Genomic DNA, 13808 nt, shown 5'->3' on the forward strand with positions numbered 1-13808 from the left:
TATTTCTAGGTAGTTGCAGGGAAAGATTGATTGGCCAAGATGGCGGTGGTCAGGCTCTCTCGCCCCGTGTCCTCTTGCTCGCACCACACATTCTATAAATAATGATTTTGCAAGATTATGTAACCATGCAAAGTCGACAGCATTTATAGCACTGCACAGGCGCATCATGACCTATATAAGCACCACCTGAGACGCTCTTGCAGTTGCATTGGGAGCTGCTGCGTCAACCGTGAGAGAATGAAGAATGTCTGCAGTTCCTATGAAATCTTCCAGTCTCTTCCCATCTGCTTCCCAGCTCGTGCCTCGCCTACCTTGGGTTTAGTGGTCAGCAAGGTGACTGGAGTAGTCAGCAGGATACCCAGTATGTACGGGAGCCTCAGGCTCCAATGGAAGGAGGAAACCAGTGGTCACCATATGATATGTGGTACCCAGTGGCCGGGGTCCTCTTGGCATGGGCCCCAGTGGAAGACTGAAAGGCGGTGAACGGTTCACTGAATAGCACTGAAAAGGCATTACAGGCAGTGAGTTCTCCTTTGATAAACAGGACAGCAGTGCTGGCACATTGGGGTGAACTTTCCTGACTGCCCTGCAGGCAAGTGTAGATAATGTCCCAGTGCAGGTGCACAATGTGCAGAGATGCTTGGAAGAACTAGAGCAACCTATACTGGTGTTCGAGCAAGAATGGCTTCCCTGGTAGCTCAGCTGGTAAAGGATCTGTCTGCAATGCAGGAGACCCTGGTTTGATTCCTGGGTTGGGAAGATCCACTGGAGAAGGGATAGAGCAAGAACCACATGGCCTTGAAGAACCCAGCATCTCTGACAGCGAGGTGGTACGGGATGGTGATGATTAACATTACAAGACTAAGGAACGTTATGAGACTGAATATCCCCGCTTGTTAGCAAGGCCCCTGGTGAAGCAGAAGGATGGGGCCAAGGAGGCAAGGAAGTCCCAGGAGGCCTCGGGCACCAAGGAGGCCAAAGAGAAGAGGAGTGGACCGACTCTGCAGCCAGGATGAGGTCTGGGAAGGCCAGCAAGGGGCAAGGACCAACCCCGGTGGAGAGCTTAGAGCTGGATCAGGGCCTGCCAAAGCCACCCCCGCGGAGCCCCAAGAAGTCCACAGAGCCTGCAGATAGCCAGAAACGATGCTCAGGAGGGCAAGTGAAGCTCAGAAAACACAGTGAGGACCTGGGCTTCAAGCTGGCAGAAGATGATGGGATAACCATGCTGTGCTTGGATCCGGCTGGACCTCTGCCCCCTCAGCTTCTACACCGGCCTGGCAGTGTCATCCTGAAGATGACACGTGTTTTACAGGCGGCATGCTAGACACCATCTTGAACAATGCCCCATCCACCTCTTTGGGTTCCTTGACTGCTACCTCGGCGGTGGCAAGCTTGGGAGAAGTAGTGGTATGGCTACGGGCAGAGGGGATTTGAAGTGTGAAGACCCCAAGGTGGGGCGGAGCTGGTAAAGGCCCCATCTGGGTTACACGGATGCATATGTGGGCTGATTTGCTGGCAGCAGGAGTTGACAGAAATAAAATTGATAAACAGCCCAATGCTCTGCTCCTAGAACAATGGAGGCAACTGAGAATACAACAGCAGTTTACCAAGAATGGGAAGTGCCCTCAGTAAGAGATATGGGCTGTTCAGTTAGATTACATGGCGCCCAAGGACGTTCCTTCGGAACTGTAAAGGCTGCGTTCTTACCTTTGGAAAGATGTACTGTGCTCTTACCTTTTGCGGAAGTGTACTGTAAAGCCTGTGTCGTCTGATGTGCTGCTAACCGCTGATTCTCTTGCAGATTTACCGCAGCGTGCACCAGAGCTTATAAAGTATTTGGGATCATGTGTGTGGGCTGTGAACATGGCAAAAATCCCCTTTGAAGGGGTGGGCCCGGAGCCTGTGGCTGGTGGGGCGGGGGATGATTTGGTGATTACGGTCCTTAATAAAAATCCCCGCGGGGTGGAGTTGCCCGGTGTAGGCTCTCCTGCAATTTCACAAGCACAGACGGTGGGCTGGACTTGGCCCGGGATGATCAAGGCACTCCTGCACATGTGGTGGGTGGCTCTTCTAACCCCATGGGGGGCAAGGCCTGCAACATGAGTTCCAGGTGATACCTGGCATTGAGTTTTGCTGTGTATTGGGGGTGTGACTTGCATGCTAGTCCTTTGTTGTTGCAGCCTTTACGCTGTTGCGGGATGTGGATCCAAGGGTCGGCCTCACTTGCCAAGGGAATACAATACTGGAGAAGACGGACTGTGTGGATGTGAAGCAAGAGACCCTGAAGGGGTGGGATGTGGGGAAAGAGCGATCCGCCAAGATGGTGGTGGTCAGGCTTTCCCACCCCATGTTCTCTCACCCACGCCCCACATCTTGTAAATAATGACTTTGCATGGTTATGTAACAGCAGAGATCATTTACAGCTCTGCACACGTGCATCATGACCTATATAAGCACCACCTGAAATGCTCTTGCAATTGCATTGAAAGCATGATGCCTTGCTGCTATGTCAGCCATGAGAGAATAAAGAAATGTCTGTAGCTCCTACGGCGTCTTGCATCTTCTCCCAGTTTCTCCCATCTGCTTCCCAGCTTGTCCCTTGCCTACCCTGGGTTCAGTGATCAGCAAGACGGTAGTTTATCTATGCTTTTTTAAAAAACTTCTGTTGGACTATAGTTGATTTACAATGTTGTTAGTTTCAGGTGTACAACAAAGTGATTCATATATATTTTTTCTTAGATTCTTTCCCCTTATAGGTTGTTACAAAATATTGTGTATAGTTCTCTGTGCTATACAGTAAGTCCTTATTGTTTATCTATTTTATATGCAGTACCTATGCTTTTTGTAGGTATTTCAAAGATGGTCTTTTATTTTCTTCATATTTTCAACTAGTTAATGCTGGTATACAAGGAAGGCACTGATTTTTGTAGATTTGTTTTGTCCAAGTCTCCTTATCAGTTCTCATCAATTCCATTTTTGGCTAATTCTTTCAATCACATCAGCTGCAAATAATAAGTTTCCAATGATTTTAGCTTCTTGCCTCTTGCCTTACTTCATGGTCTAGCATAGCTAGGGTAACACTGAAATCATAGTTGACAGCCTTTTGTTCCAGGTTTGATAAAAATGCCTGATTATTATGCACAATATTTGCTGTAAGTGTCCAATGATCCCACTCTGTGGTCTCCTTGTCAGACAATTCCTGGAGAATAGCATTCACTTGTGAGCATCTTCCTTAACAAAAGCTTATACCAAAGTAAGAACATTCTGAGGACAGTCAGCAAGGGGAAAACCAAGTTATTTAACAGTTTTAAGGATCAAAATAGATGCAGAGAGCACATAACACTCAAAAACATAAGGTTCTTTCATATGAAAAATGAATTAGATGTGTTTATAGGAGGACCATGTCATAAAAGCGGAATTAGCAGGAAACAGTCATCAGGAAGCAGATTTTAACTCAAGACATGTCTTAAAATTGAGAGCTAGTCCAAGATAGAACATCCAAGGGGTGGTGCCCAAGATAAGTCCATACAATTATGGTCAGGAGTGATAAAGTGGTTTAAACTTCAGATGGTGGGTCAGTAGTAGGTCATAGTCGAGTCAGGAATCAGCAGCATTAGCTTTGCCTGGGAGCTTATTACAAATGCAGACTCTTGAGTCCTGTCCAGACCTATGGAATCAGGCTCTGCATTTTAGCAAAAGGTCCAGGTGATTTGTATGGACATCGAGGTTTGACAAGCACTGGACTAGGTGGTTTTTCTTGCGAGTCACAGAACACCAAACTTGCTGACACTTGGAGAATACAGGCAGGTAATTACCTTGAATAACAAGAAGACTGTAAGTGTAGTAGCTCAATAAAGTCATCACAAGTTCGCCCCTTGTTTCTCACCTACCATCCTTGGAATGTGGGTGTTAATATTGAGTTTATTGCCTCACAGTCACAAAATGGCTGCAGCAACTCTACATATAGATTTCATGCTCCACATTCCATGAAGGAAAATGACAGGCTTCCTCAACATCTGTCTTTTCATTACCTAGGAAAATCTTTCCTTGAATCTTCCCCGATTCCTACCTGTACACTCTCTCTATCACATTAGGAGAACTTACATCTCATTGACTGGCCTGAGTGACACGCACACCCCCAATCCAGTGGGATAATTTTACCTGATTTAATAATTTTGGTTCATCCCCTGGGACACATGGGGAAATTTTGACTTGGCAAGAATAAATCCTTAGAAGGGAGAGGTGGGTTGAAAGTAAAACTAATGCACTTAACTTTGTTTGATGTCCCTTCTCTCCCGTTTTTCCTAACATCCTCTGTTTACACAATAGATGTGACTCAGTACTCTGAACATCACTGAATATTGGGTTTTAATGGCTGAAAAAAGGGTTGCCATCATGACACCCATAAAAGAATGGCAACATTTATGTGACTTCTTCTGCCCTTCATATTGTTTGTTTGGTCCTCATCAACCTGTGTCATCATTACAACAAAATTAGAATCACAAATTCCTCAAATCTCTTTATGTTCTCTTTATGCCAAGTGTGGATTTTACTTTCTCAATACTTAGAAAAATTCCCTTTGGAGAAAAAACAACATTTTAGCTGCCTTAACTATTTCTGAATTTAGTTCAAATTAAAGCCCTCTGCTATGAGCCTGGAAGCCATTGAAACTTACAAGATATTGACACAGCTTCAGGACTATGGCTTCAGAAGGGCTGCAGGAAGAAAGGCAGCTTGCAAATGAAGATTCTTACCCAAAGCCAACAAAATCCAAGTGTTTTATGTGAGTGGTGGCCCTGGAAGGTACACAGGTGCTGCTCTGCCCTGGGGTGAGCAGGGGAGGAGAATAGCCCCAACCCCAGGGCTTGTCACTTCTGATCAAAGTCAGCTCCTGCAGCTCATAATCACCAGCTCCCACCTTTTAAAACAGACACTGATTTATCATCTGTCAGGGTTGATGACTTTGTAGTTCTGCCTAAAATACTGAAAACATTGTTAGAATAGGTTTTTAAGGTGGTTATTTTTAGTGTACATAGTACCTAAAAATGCCACCAATCTCTCCCTTTGAGGACATCTGTTTGAGAGACCACCTGTCGTCAGAGACCCCCTGAGAACATCCTCTCCCATCATCAGGGAAACGCCTGAAGACACCAATTGAAAAGTTCCTTTAGGTGGGGTAGAGGTGGGTGTGTTCCAAGCATGGTTTTTAATGAATCCCTTCCTATAAACTGAAGCCCCCTGAATGCTAGCCTGGTACCAAAAAAAAAAAAGCCTTATAATAACAAAGTGAAATTCGGTGACAGGAAAAGTCCGACTGGGTTTCGGCCGTTGTGCAAGATCTAACAGCATCATCTTCATAGGGGTGGGACTGTTTAAGTCCCCAATTACGACCGCTCACCTCGACAACTGAAACTTATTCTTTGCACATTTCAAACGCATCTCCTTCCCTCCTCCCTCCAGCTTGGCCTTCACACTCTTAATAAAACATTAAAAAACACTCCACACTATGTTGCCGGAGCGTGTTCCACGAGCTTCCCTGAAGTCTGGCGTTTTTCTCCATCTCCATATTACAGCCATCTTCATCCATTTGCGTACAGAGGTGTCCGCGCATGAGGTCTGATTTCCTGGGAAGTTGGCTATGATGTGATTGTGTTCAAAGAAAAAGACAGAGAATATTTTCCACTGCTGCAGAGGCACTGTGCCTGCCTTTTAAACTTGAAAGATCAGCAGGTATTCTGTGGAACCTGAACACGGGTATTGGAAAAAGTGTTTCTCTAAGGGGGAAGAAAAAAAAAAAAACTCATTCTGTTTAAAGATCATTAGTCATTAGCATGCTGGGTTCATCTTTTGTGGGGAGGGGAAATAAACATAATAATAACATTTATTGAACTTAGCTCAACGGCAACAGTCTTCGAAACAATTTATACATAAGATTTTATGGAATCCTATCTCCTGGACTGGAGTAAGGGACAGATGGATTAACATATGTTGTTGTTGTTGTTTAGTAGCTAAGTCACGTCTGACTCTGTGACCCCATGAACTACAGCATGCCAGGCACAATACAGAGCTATTAAAACAATTGAGCACCTAGACAGTGACAGCCTAGGGAAGGGGTCCACTATCACCCCCATTTTAAGGATGAAAGTTCCAGCAGCTTGCCCAAGGGAAAGCAACTTCCAAGGACACTGAGTCAGACTGGGTTATCTGGGCACAGTAGGAGCCAGATAATATTCAATCCTAAACTATATTATAGTTTCATATCTTTCAAGTGTAAGATGCCAATTTGTACTCTGATTTGTTATTCTTTTCTGTATCTCTCTCTCCTTTCTAAGAAAATAATATGGAAAATAGGATAATATCTATTGCCTCAAGAATACTTCTTGATTTTTGTTTTCTGGTTTTCAGTCTTGGAGCAGCAACTCAGTAGGTGCAGGGATTAAAGAATGCCAGCCTGCGGTGCTCCTGTTCCTGTTGCTTGGCTGGCCCAAGGGTTAAAGAGAAAGAGGCAGTGCCCCAGGGTAAGAGGAGGGGTCTCAGGCATTCACCCTCCTAACCCCGCCCCTCCCTTATCTCTGTCTGATTCACATATATGGACTCTGGATAAGACTATTGACAACATCTCTTTCAATCCTTCTCTAAAAATGAAGAACTGGAGCCTGAGTGGTTAAGGGGATGCACTCATTTCAGGCACCCTTTGCAGCCTGCTCTGTCCTCCTCCTTCCTCTGTCCCTGGAGAGACTCCCGCCCACCATCACCTGATTCACCTCTCCTGCAACTCTGACCATCTCTGGACACCCACCTATGCAACACCCCCATCACAGCCTGCAAACCAACCTTATCCACCTGGAAGGATCAGAGACCCTCAGGCACAAACTGTCTACGCTGCATTCATCTTTCCTTCTCCACCACAGGCCCAAGCCACCCCCTTGTTTATTTCCTCCTGTCTCAGTGATGTTCACCCTGGTCCCCACCTGAGTCAGAAACACGGTCCTCCCTGACCATTCCTTTCCTCTTGCTCCTTCTCTGTGTGAAGTCAAGCCCTGCTGCTTCTCTGTCTACCCCCTTTTCTCATCCCCACTGCTGTGTCCTCAGCTCACCCTGGGGACAATTGCAGAAAGGCAGTTTGTCACACCCTCTGCTCTTCCATTCTCCCACGCTGGCAAAGGGAGCTTTGTACTTTGCCAATGTGATCTTGTGCCTCTTTTGCTTGCAGCAAAGGCATGGACAGCTGCTGTGAAGATGAAATGATCTGGTTCACGCAAAGTCCTCAGGACCACTGAGAGCAGTAGGAGGGCCTAGTGGTCAGAGAGGCAGGCTTGGAGGCACACAGCCAGGGTTCACATTCTGGGCTGCTTGCCTGCTACCCCTGGGGCCTTGGCCAAGTGACTTATCTGTGCTCTAATTTCCTCATCTGATATGGGGGATGAGAATAGCTCCACCAAAATTTGCTGAAGAATTGAATGAACACATGTAAAGTGCTTAGCATAGCAACTGGTATAAAGTGCTATCATTCATTCATTCATTCATTCATCACTTTTTGAACCAGTGGTCCGGGACCTATTAAACTGCCCCGTTCCTATCCTGTGCTCTACTTACTTGCTGTGTGACCCTGGGAGTTCACATAACCTCTCTGTGACTTGGAGTCTTCATCTATTAAGTGGGGCTGATATGAGTACCTACATGAACTCTCCTGGCAGTTAAAAGAGACAGTCCCTGTCAATCACTCAGCACACAGGAAGTGTTCTGAAAGGTCTGCTACATACGACTATCACTGTTATTATTGTATCAGTAGTTACTATTACGACTCTGAGGCCTCCTGCTAGGTGCTGGGCACAGTCTAGGTCCTCACCCATTCATAACTTCTGCTCTAGCCATCAACAGGTCCCTGCAATTTCACCATGCTGTGAAATTATGTCTTGAATCTTCTGCCTTCTGTGAATTTCAAGAGGCCTCCATGATAGAAAATAGAAACACATGTCACACACACTCCTATTATAGCTATGCCTGTCTTCTCAATCAGGCTGTGAACTTCTCCAAACCAAAGCCTATTTCTCTGTCTCCCAGACTCGCATTTACTAGGTAGTGAGATGTTTGCTTCCCACGTAGTTCAGTGGTTAAAGAATCTGCCTGCCAATGCAGGAGACTCAGGTTTGATCCCTGGGTCAGGAAGATCCCCTGGAGTAGGAAAGGACAACCCACTTCAGTATTCTTGCCTTGGAAAACCATGGACAGAGGAATCTGGTGGGCTCCTGTCTATGGGGTTACAAAGAGTCAGACACGACGGAGCAACTGAGCACGCAGGCACGCTGATATGTGGATAAGGGAATGAACAAAGGAACGAATGGACGGACATGGATGGCAGCATGACCTTGGCCGTCACATTCTTTGAGGCTCTTCTAACCAAGATGTCACCCCTCAGATCTGTCACCCAAGACAGGTTTCCATTTTCCTGGAGCTGAGGCCATGGCCTCTGATGCTGAGAAATCTCCAGATGAAGTCAGTCAACATTTCTTTTGGAAATTCTTCATTGAGCTGGAGAATCCAAGGGCTACCAGGATGCTTTGGTTGCTTTCTAACTTTCAGGCCTGGATTCTTCTTCTAAAATTCACCTTCTGTATGAGACCCAGGGTCAGATTTCAGTCCTAGAGAGAGTACGCAGTTTAGTTAGAAATCTCTGCTGCTACTTGTAATTACCACGGGGAGACAGGCATCCCAATGCTCCAAGCCCAAGGAAATGCTAAAACCCGCTGACATTTGTAAACAAACTCACTGTAGTCTAAGGGATAAATTCACACTGAAATACACTCTAAACAACAGCAAAGTCACTCATGGATGCTCTTAAACTTGGTTTTCTTTGGGAACACCGTCTGAAGCCTACACACCTGAACAGTGGCAGACCCAAAACCACTGAATAGTCTAATGATTTTAGAACTGAGTATTTTAAGCTCATACCCAGCTTAGACACTCACCACAGTGCTCCGACAGTTATCTTTCTCGACTTTCCCAAGCTCTATTCCAGAAATGTCATTTTTATTTTTCCTAGGAGTTACCAAAAGGGAGCAAGGCAAGTATACATACACACGTACATAAATGTCTTTAGTCTTTTCAAGATCTCTTTGGAAACAATCAACAAAAAAGTTTTTACTTGTGGACATATTTTTTAAAAACCTTTTTTTCTTTTTTAATGCACTGAAGGCTATTCTGGATTTTACCTTAAATTACTTAACCTACCTACTTGGTGTTTCTCGAACTTGGTCCCAAATCATCCATGCGCCTCGCTCCTGCATGCTACGTGGAACCCCATCCCACCCCTCACAAAAAAATTATTTAGACCATTGTTCAATTCTAGTATTGTTGATGCAAGGATGGTCTGGGTCATCAGGCTTCATTTCGAAACACCATTTTCAGGAAACAAGATACCCTGACTGCAGGCTTCTGTCCATCATTAGTAAGTGTTAATAAATGCTCAAAATTCTTAAGAGGTCTTGTTCAGTCTGGAGCTTGACATCAGGATGACCCAGGCATGGCTGGGTTTGTTCTATCAGATTCCCACGGCAGTTGGTCCAAACTCTGCCCTTGGGTCCTTCTGGTTAGAACCTGAGTTTAGCTGTGCCCTGGACCAGCTTGACTCTGACTCACTTCAAATCTTTACAGCTACACAACTCAAGCAGCAAACACCAGAGGAGAAGCAAGCACAATGAAGCACAAAGCTGATTAGCTTCCCCTTAATGACTTACCACCCTTAGCAGATTATTTTATCCTATCCTGATCTACAATCTGTTTTGTAAATGTGTCCAGGTGTTTGTGGGAAACCAGCATACTTTGGATGGTTGTATACTGTTTTCTCTGTATACTTTGACTTCAGCAGGTCGACCGAGCCCTACTTTGATTTAATTCTAATTGGCTGGATCCATTCTCCAGATGCTAGTCTAGGGGCACAAGCCTGTATCCATGCTTAATATCCAAGATGCTGTTTAATGAACTGGGCTAAAACTGGGCGGCCCTTGCATTCTGCCACCCAGAGTCAGAGACAACTTCCAACCATACCTGCTTCCTGCATGTAATTCCTCTGCAGCCTGAAATTAAATCATTCTGCCCACTTTGGAATCTGTCCATTTGCCATTTCACAGAGATAACCAGTGATCTGTAGACAGAAATGCACACTTGGGATTTACATGAAAAGTAAACAGAGGGAGAAGTTTTCTGTTCTTCCCACTCACAGAGAAGGGTCCCATCACAACACACAAGGGACCAGCACCAAACTAAAGAACACCTTTTATTTTAAATAAAATAATGGAGCGTGAAAAATATCATATATGACAAATAGACACCAGCAAGACCACTCTTTCCTGGCGTCTCCTGGTGAGGAGAATTAACTCCACCATTTGTAGACAGGGTTCTGGGGGCTATTCATGGAAACCATTTGTTTAATAATAGAAAGAGTCAATAAGCCCTTTGGGCACTTTTGAATCATCCCTCTCCCCTCTCCACCCCCCACCCCCACCCTTCTACAAATCAGTCCAAACGTGTATCACATAGGCTTGGTTTCCATTAAAAAGCCACAAACTGTAAAACTAAAAGGGTTCTGAGGGCTGGGCCCCTTAGTTCTTTTGTTAGCATACTTCTTTTGTTGTCTTTACTACAGCGAAATACTTGTTTCTCTTTTGATTTTTATGGAAAGAGAAAAAGAAATGCTTTGCACATCGTTGGCACTGTACCAATATGAGGTTAGATGGAAGTTTCTATCTGGGAGAAAGACCCATTTGCGGAGGCTGGAGTCTATTTTAAGGGACTCCACATGCACTGGAGCGTGCTGAGCTGTCAGGCCTTCTCTTTCTTCCCGTTTGCACAGTAGTTGCTGTCTACAAGCAGCCTTCTGAGGGTGGGCCCCTGGGATGGCTAGCCTGCAAGAGATGGCATCTCTCTCTCTCTCTTTGCAACTCAGCAGAGGCTCTTTAATTTGCAAAGAAGTTATCTCTTCCCTGATTTGTAAATGGATAGCAAAGCCAACTCAAACATACAGATGTATATTTATGGAAGGTTCTAAACAAAAGTTTTCTTCTGGGGGCCTGAATCAACTATGCTACCACAAATTAGTTACACAAGAGGCTATTTAACTGGGAGGGCTCTCCTACACGGAAAACAAAAACAAAAACCGTACCCTTTAAGTACATTTGGACTTTCAGTGTATCACAGCATCCTGAATTTCAGAGTAAAAACTTTTTATTTTTGTTTTTTTTTTTAACTTTTATTAAAAAAAAAAAAAAACAAGCAACCAACCAACGGAGAAAAGCACCATGTTTTGGCTCTGACAGCCACTGAATCCTCTCTGGGAAAGTCTTCCCATCCTGCCATCCCTCCAAGCCCCATTTACACACAGGTGGGAGGCTGGGCAGGGATTTCATATTTCCCCAGATGGGTTTTGGGGGGATGCTGGGCTTTTTTGTAAATTCCACTGCTGGCGATCACGCTGGCCGGTTTTCTCCGGCTCTTTTTCTTGAACCTGCGGCTGCAAACGTTCTGCCAGGACTGCAGAGTCTTCGATGTCCAGACCCACATGCCACTGGTGATGCCCACCACCAGCAGCATGAACATCTTCACCATGAAGATCTCCACCGCGGGAATGGAGGTGGCCATCAGACAGTCCAGGTTTTTAGTCTGGTTGTTCATTTTGCACTTGTGCTGCGTGGCCAGGACTTTCCAGTACTCCACGTTGAGGCGTTCGTAAAAGTAGCAGGCAATCACACAAGTGGCCGGCACCGTGTAGAGCACGGAGAAGACCCCAATCCGCACCATGAGCTTCTCGAGCTTGTCCGTGTTCTCCCCACCCGTTTTCATCACCCTCCGGATGTGGAAAAGGGCCACGAAGCCGGAGAGAATAAAGGAAGTGCCGATGATGAGGTAACAGGCCAAGGGGATGAGCACGAAGCCGGTGAGAGCGTTGATGTCCATATTGCCCACATAGCAGACGCCGGTCAGCTCGTCCCCCGCGACCCGGCGCATCACCAGGATCAGGATGGTCTTCACGGCCGGAATGGCCCAGGCGGCCAGATGGAAGTAGCTGCTGTTGGCCTCGATAGCCTCGTGGCCCCACTTCTTGCCCGCGGCCAGGAACCAGGTGAGGGTGAGAATCACCCACCACAGGGAGCTGGCCATGCCGAAGTAGTAAAGGACCAGGAAGACCAGGGTGCAGCCCGTGCTCTCCAGGCCCTCCTGGATGACATAGAGCTGTCCGCTGTCCCGGTCGCAGGCGATGCTCTCGGCGCCCGCAAAGAGGCGGATGATGTAGCCCACCGAGTAGACGCAGTAGCACATGGACAGGAAGATGATGGGGCGCTCGGGGTACCGGAAGCGCGCTGGGTCGATGAGGAAGGTGAGCACAGTGAAGGCGCTGGAGAAGAAGCAGAGCACAGACCAGACAGCCAGCCAGACCACCGCGAAGCGCTTGTCGTCGCGGCTCCAATACACGTCCACGCCGGGCGTGCAGAGCGGAGCGCACGACGCACTCTTCTCCACGTGGTGAAACTTGCCTGGGTTGTCGCAGCCTGCTCGCCCCGGCCCCCCATCCTTCAGCTGGTGCTCCTGCGCGCTGTGGGGTCGCTGCGGCCTGAAGAGCGGCGGGAACATGCCCGAGCCCCGCGCGGGCTCGTCCGAACCGTTGTTGGGCGCCTCCATGCACAGGTAATTGGGGTCGTTCTTATTGGGGAGTTTGCTGCAGTCCAGGGAGTCGGGCCACTTGAAGTTGAACTGCTCCATGATCGGGGAGCACTTTAGCCGGGCCTGCTCACACATGACCCGGCAGGCGGGGATGGGGGTGGAGACTTGCTCGGTGCACATGGGCGCGTACAGGGAGCACAGAAAGAAGCGGAGGTGGCCGTGGCAGCCGTACTCCACCAGCGGCGCGAACTCGTGCAGCTGGATGGCGGCCTCGCGCTGATTCTCATGGCCCATCAGGTTGGGCATGCGGGTCATGTTGTAGCCAATGTCCTTGCACATCGGGATTTCGATGGGCTGGCACTTGCCGTCGCCTGGCCGCTCCATGTCCATGGAGCTGATGGCAGCGCACGAGCCCATCACCTGCAGAACTAGCCACAGGCGGGGGCCCGGACGCTGCATGGTGGCGTCGGAGGTGCCCCGGCGGGGAGGTCCGCCGCCCTCACAGCAGCCGCTCCCAGGCTCGGGCTGCCGGCCCCGGCTCCTCGTCCCCGCTCCGGCCCCCGCCCATGCCCGCCCTGCTCAGCCCAGCCCCGCCCGAGCGGTGCGCACAGCGTCCCCCGGCCCCGCTCTCCGCGCCCGCCTCCGCCGAGGTGGAGCCGCTGAAGAGAGGAGCAAAGTTTGCGAACAATACCAGGAAGCGAGAGGAGCCCCGCAGCTCTCGGCGCGCGACCCGGCGCGGGCTGCAACTCTCGGCCGCCGCCGCCGCAAACTTTGGCTTCTCGTGGGAGCAAGCGGAGAGGGCGGGCGGCGCGGGCGCACCAGGGCCGGCGACTCGCGGCGGCTCCGCCCTCCCCGCGCCGGCCTCGGCCCGGCTCGGCCCGCAGCCGTTCGGAGTCCGGTCCCGGGCTGAGCAATCTCACAAACAGGCAAAGTGGGAAAAAGCCGAGCGCTGACAGGCCCCGCCCCCGGGCCGCGCGCCCCGCCCCGCCGCTGCTTTGCATGAGAAAGCGCAGCGCCCGGCCCCCAGATCTTGCCGCCGCCCCGGCCCCGGGCCCCGCGTCGCCGCCCTCTCGAGCGTCCCGCCCGCTGCTCCTTCGCCTTCTGCGCCAGCCTCCAACTTGGCCTCTCGTCGCCTCCCCGCCTGCGCTCCC

The 13808-nt window shown here is 48.6% G+C and overlaps 1 protein-coding gene across 1 annotated transcript; it reads right to left on the reverse strand.

Annotated features, from left to right (window-relative positions):
* Window positions 1-11370: 11370 nt before the first annotated feature.
* On the reverse strand, window positions 11371-13116 carry FZD10 (frizzled class receptor 10). Its single transcript, XM_068990254.1, has one exon. It carries the CDS (start codon window positions 13114-13116, stop codon window positions 11371-11373), a length of 1746 nt encoding a protein of 581 aa, XP_068846355.1.
* Between the last annotated feature and the right edge of the window lie 692 nt (window positions 13117-13808).

Source organism: Capricornis sumatraensis, chromosome 17, assembly GCF_032405125.1.
Source record: "Capricornis sumatraensis isolate serow.1 chromosome 17, serow.2, whole genome shotgun sequence".
NCBI classification, from domain to species: domain Eukaryota; kingdom Metazoa; phylum Chordata; class Mammalia; order Artiodactyla; family Bovidae; genus Capricornis; species Capricornis sumatraensis.

What these genes read in the sequence shown, in the direction of transcription:
- FZD10 (XM_068990254.1), bottom strand. Translation starts at nt 13,116, where the DNA reads ATGCAGCGTCCGGGCCCCCGCCTGTGGCTAGTTCTGCAGGTGATGGGC.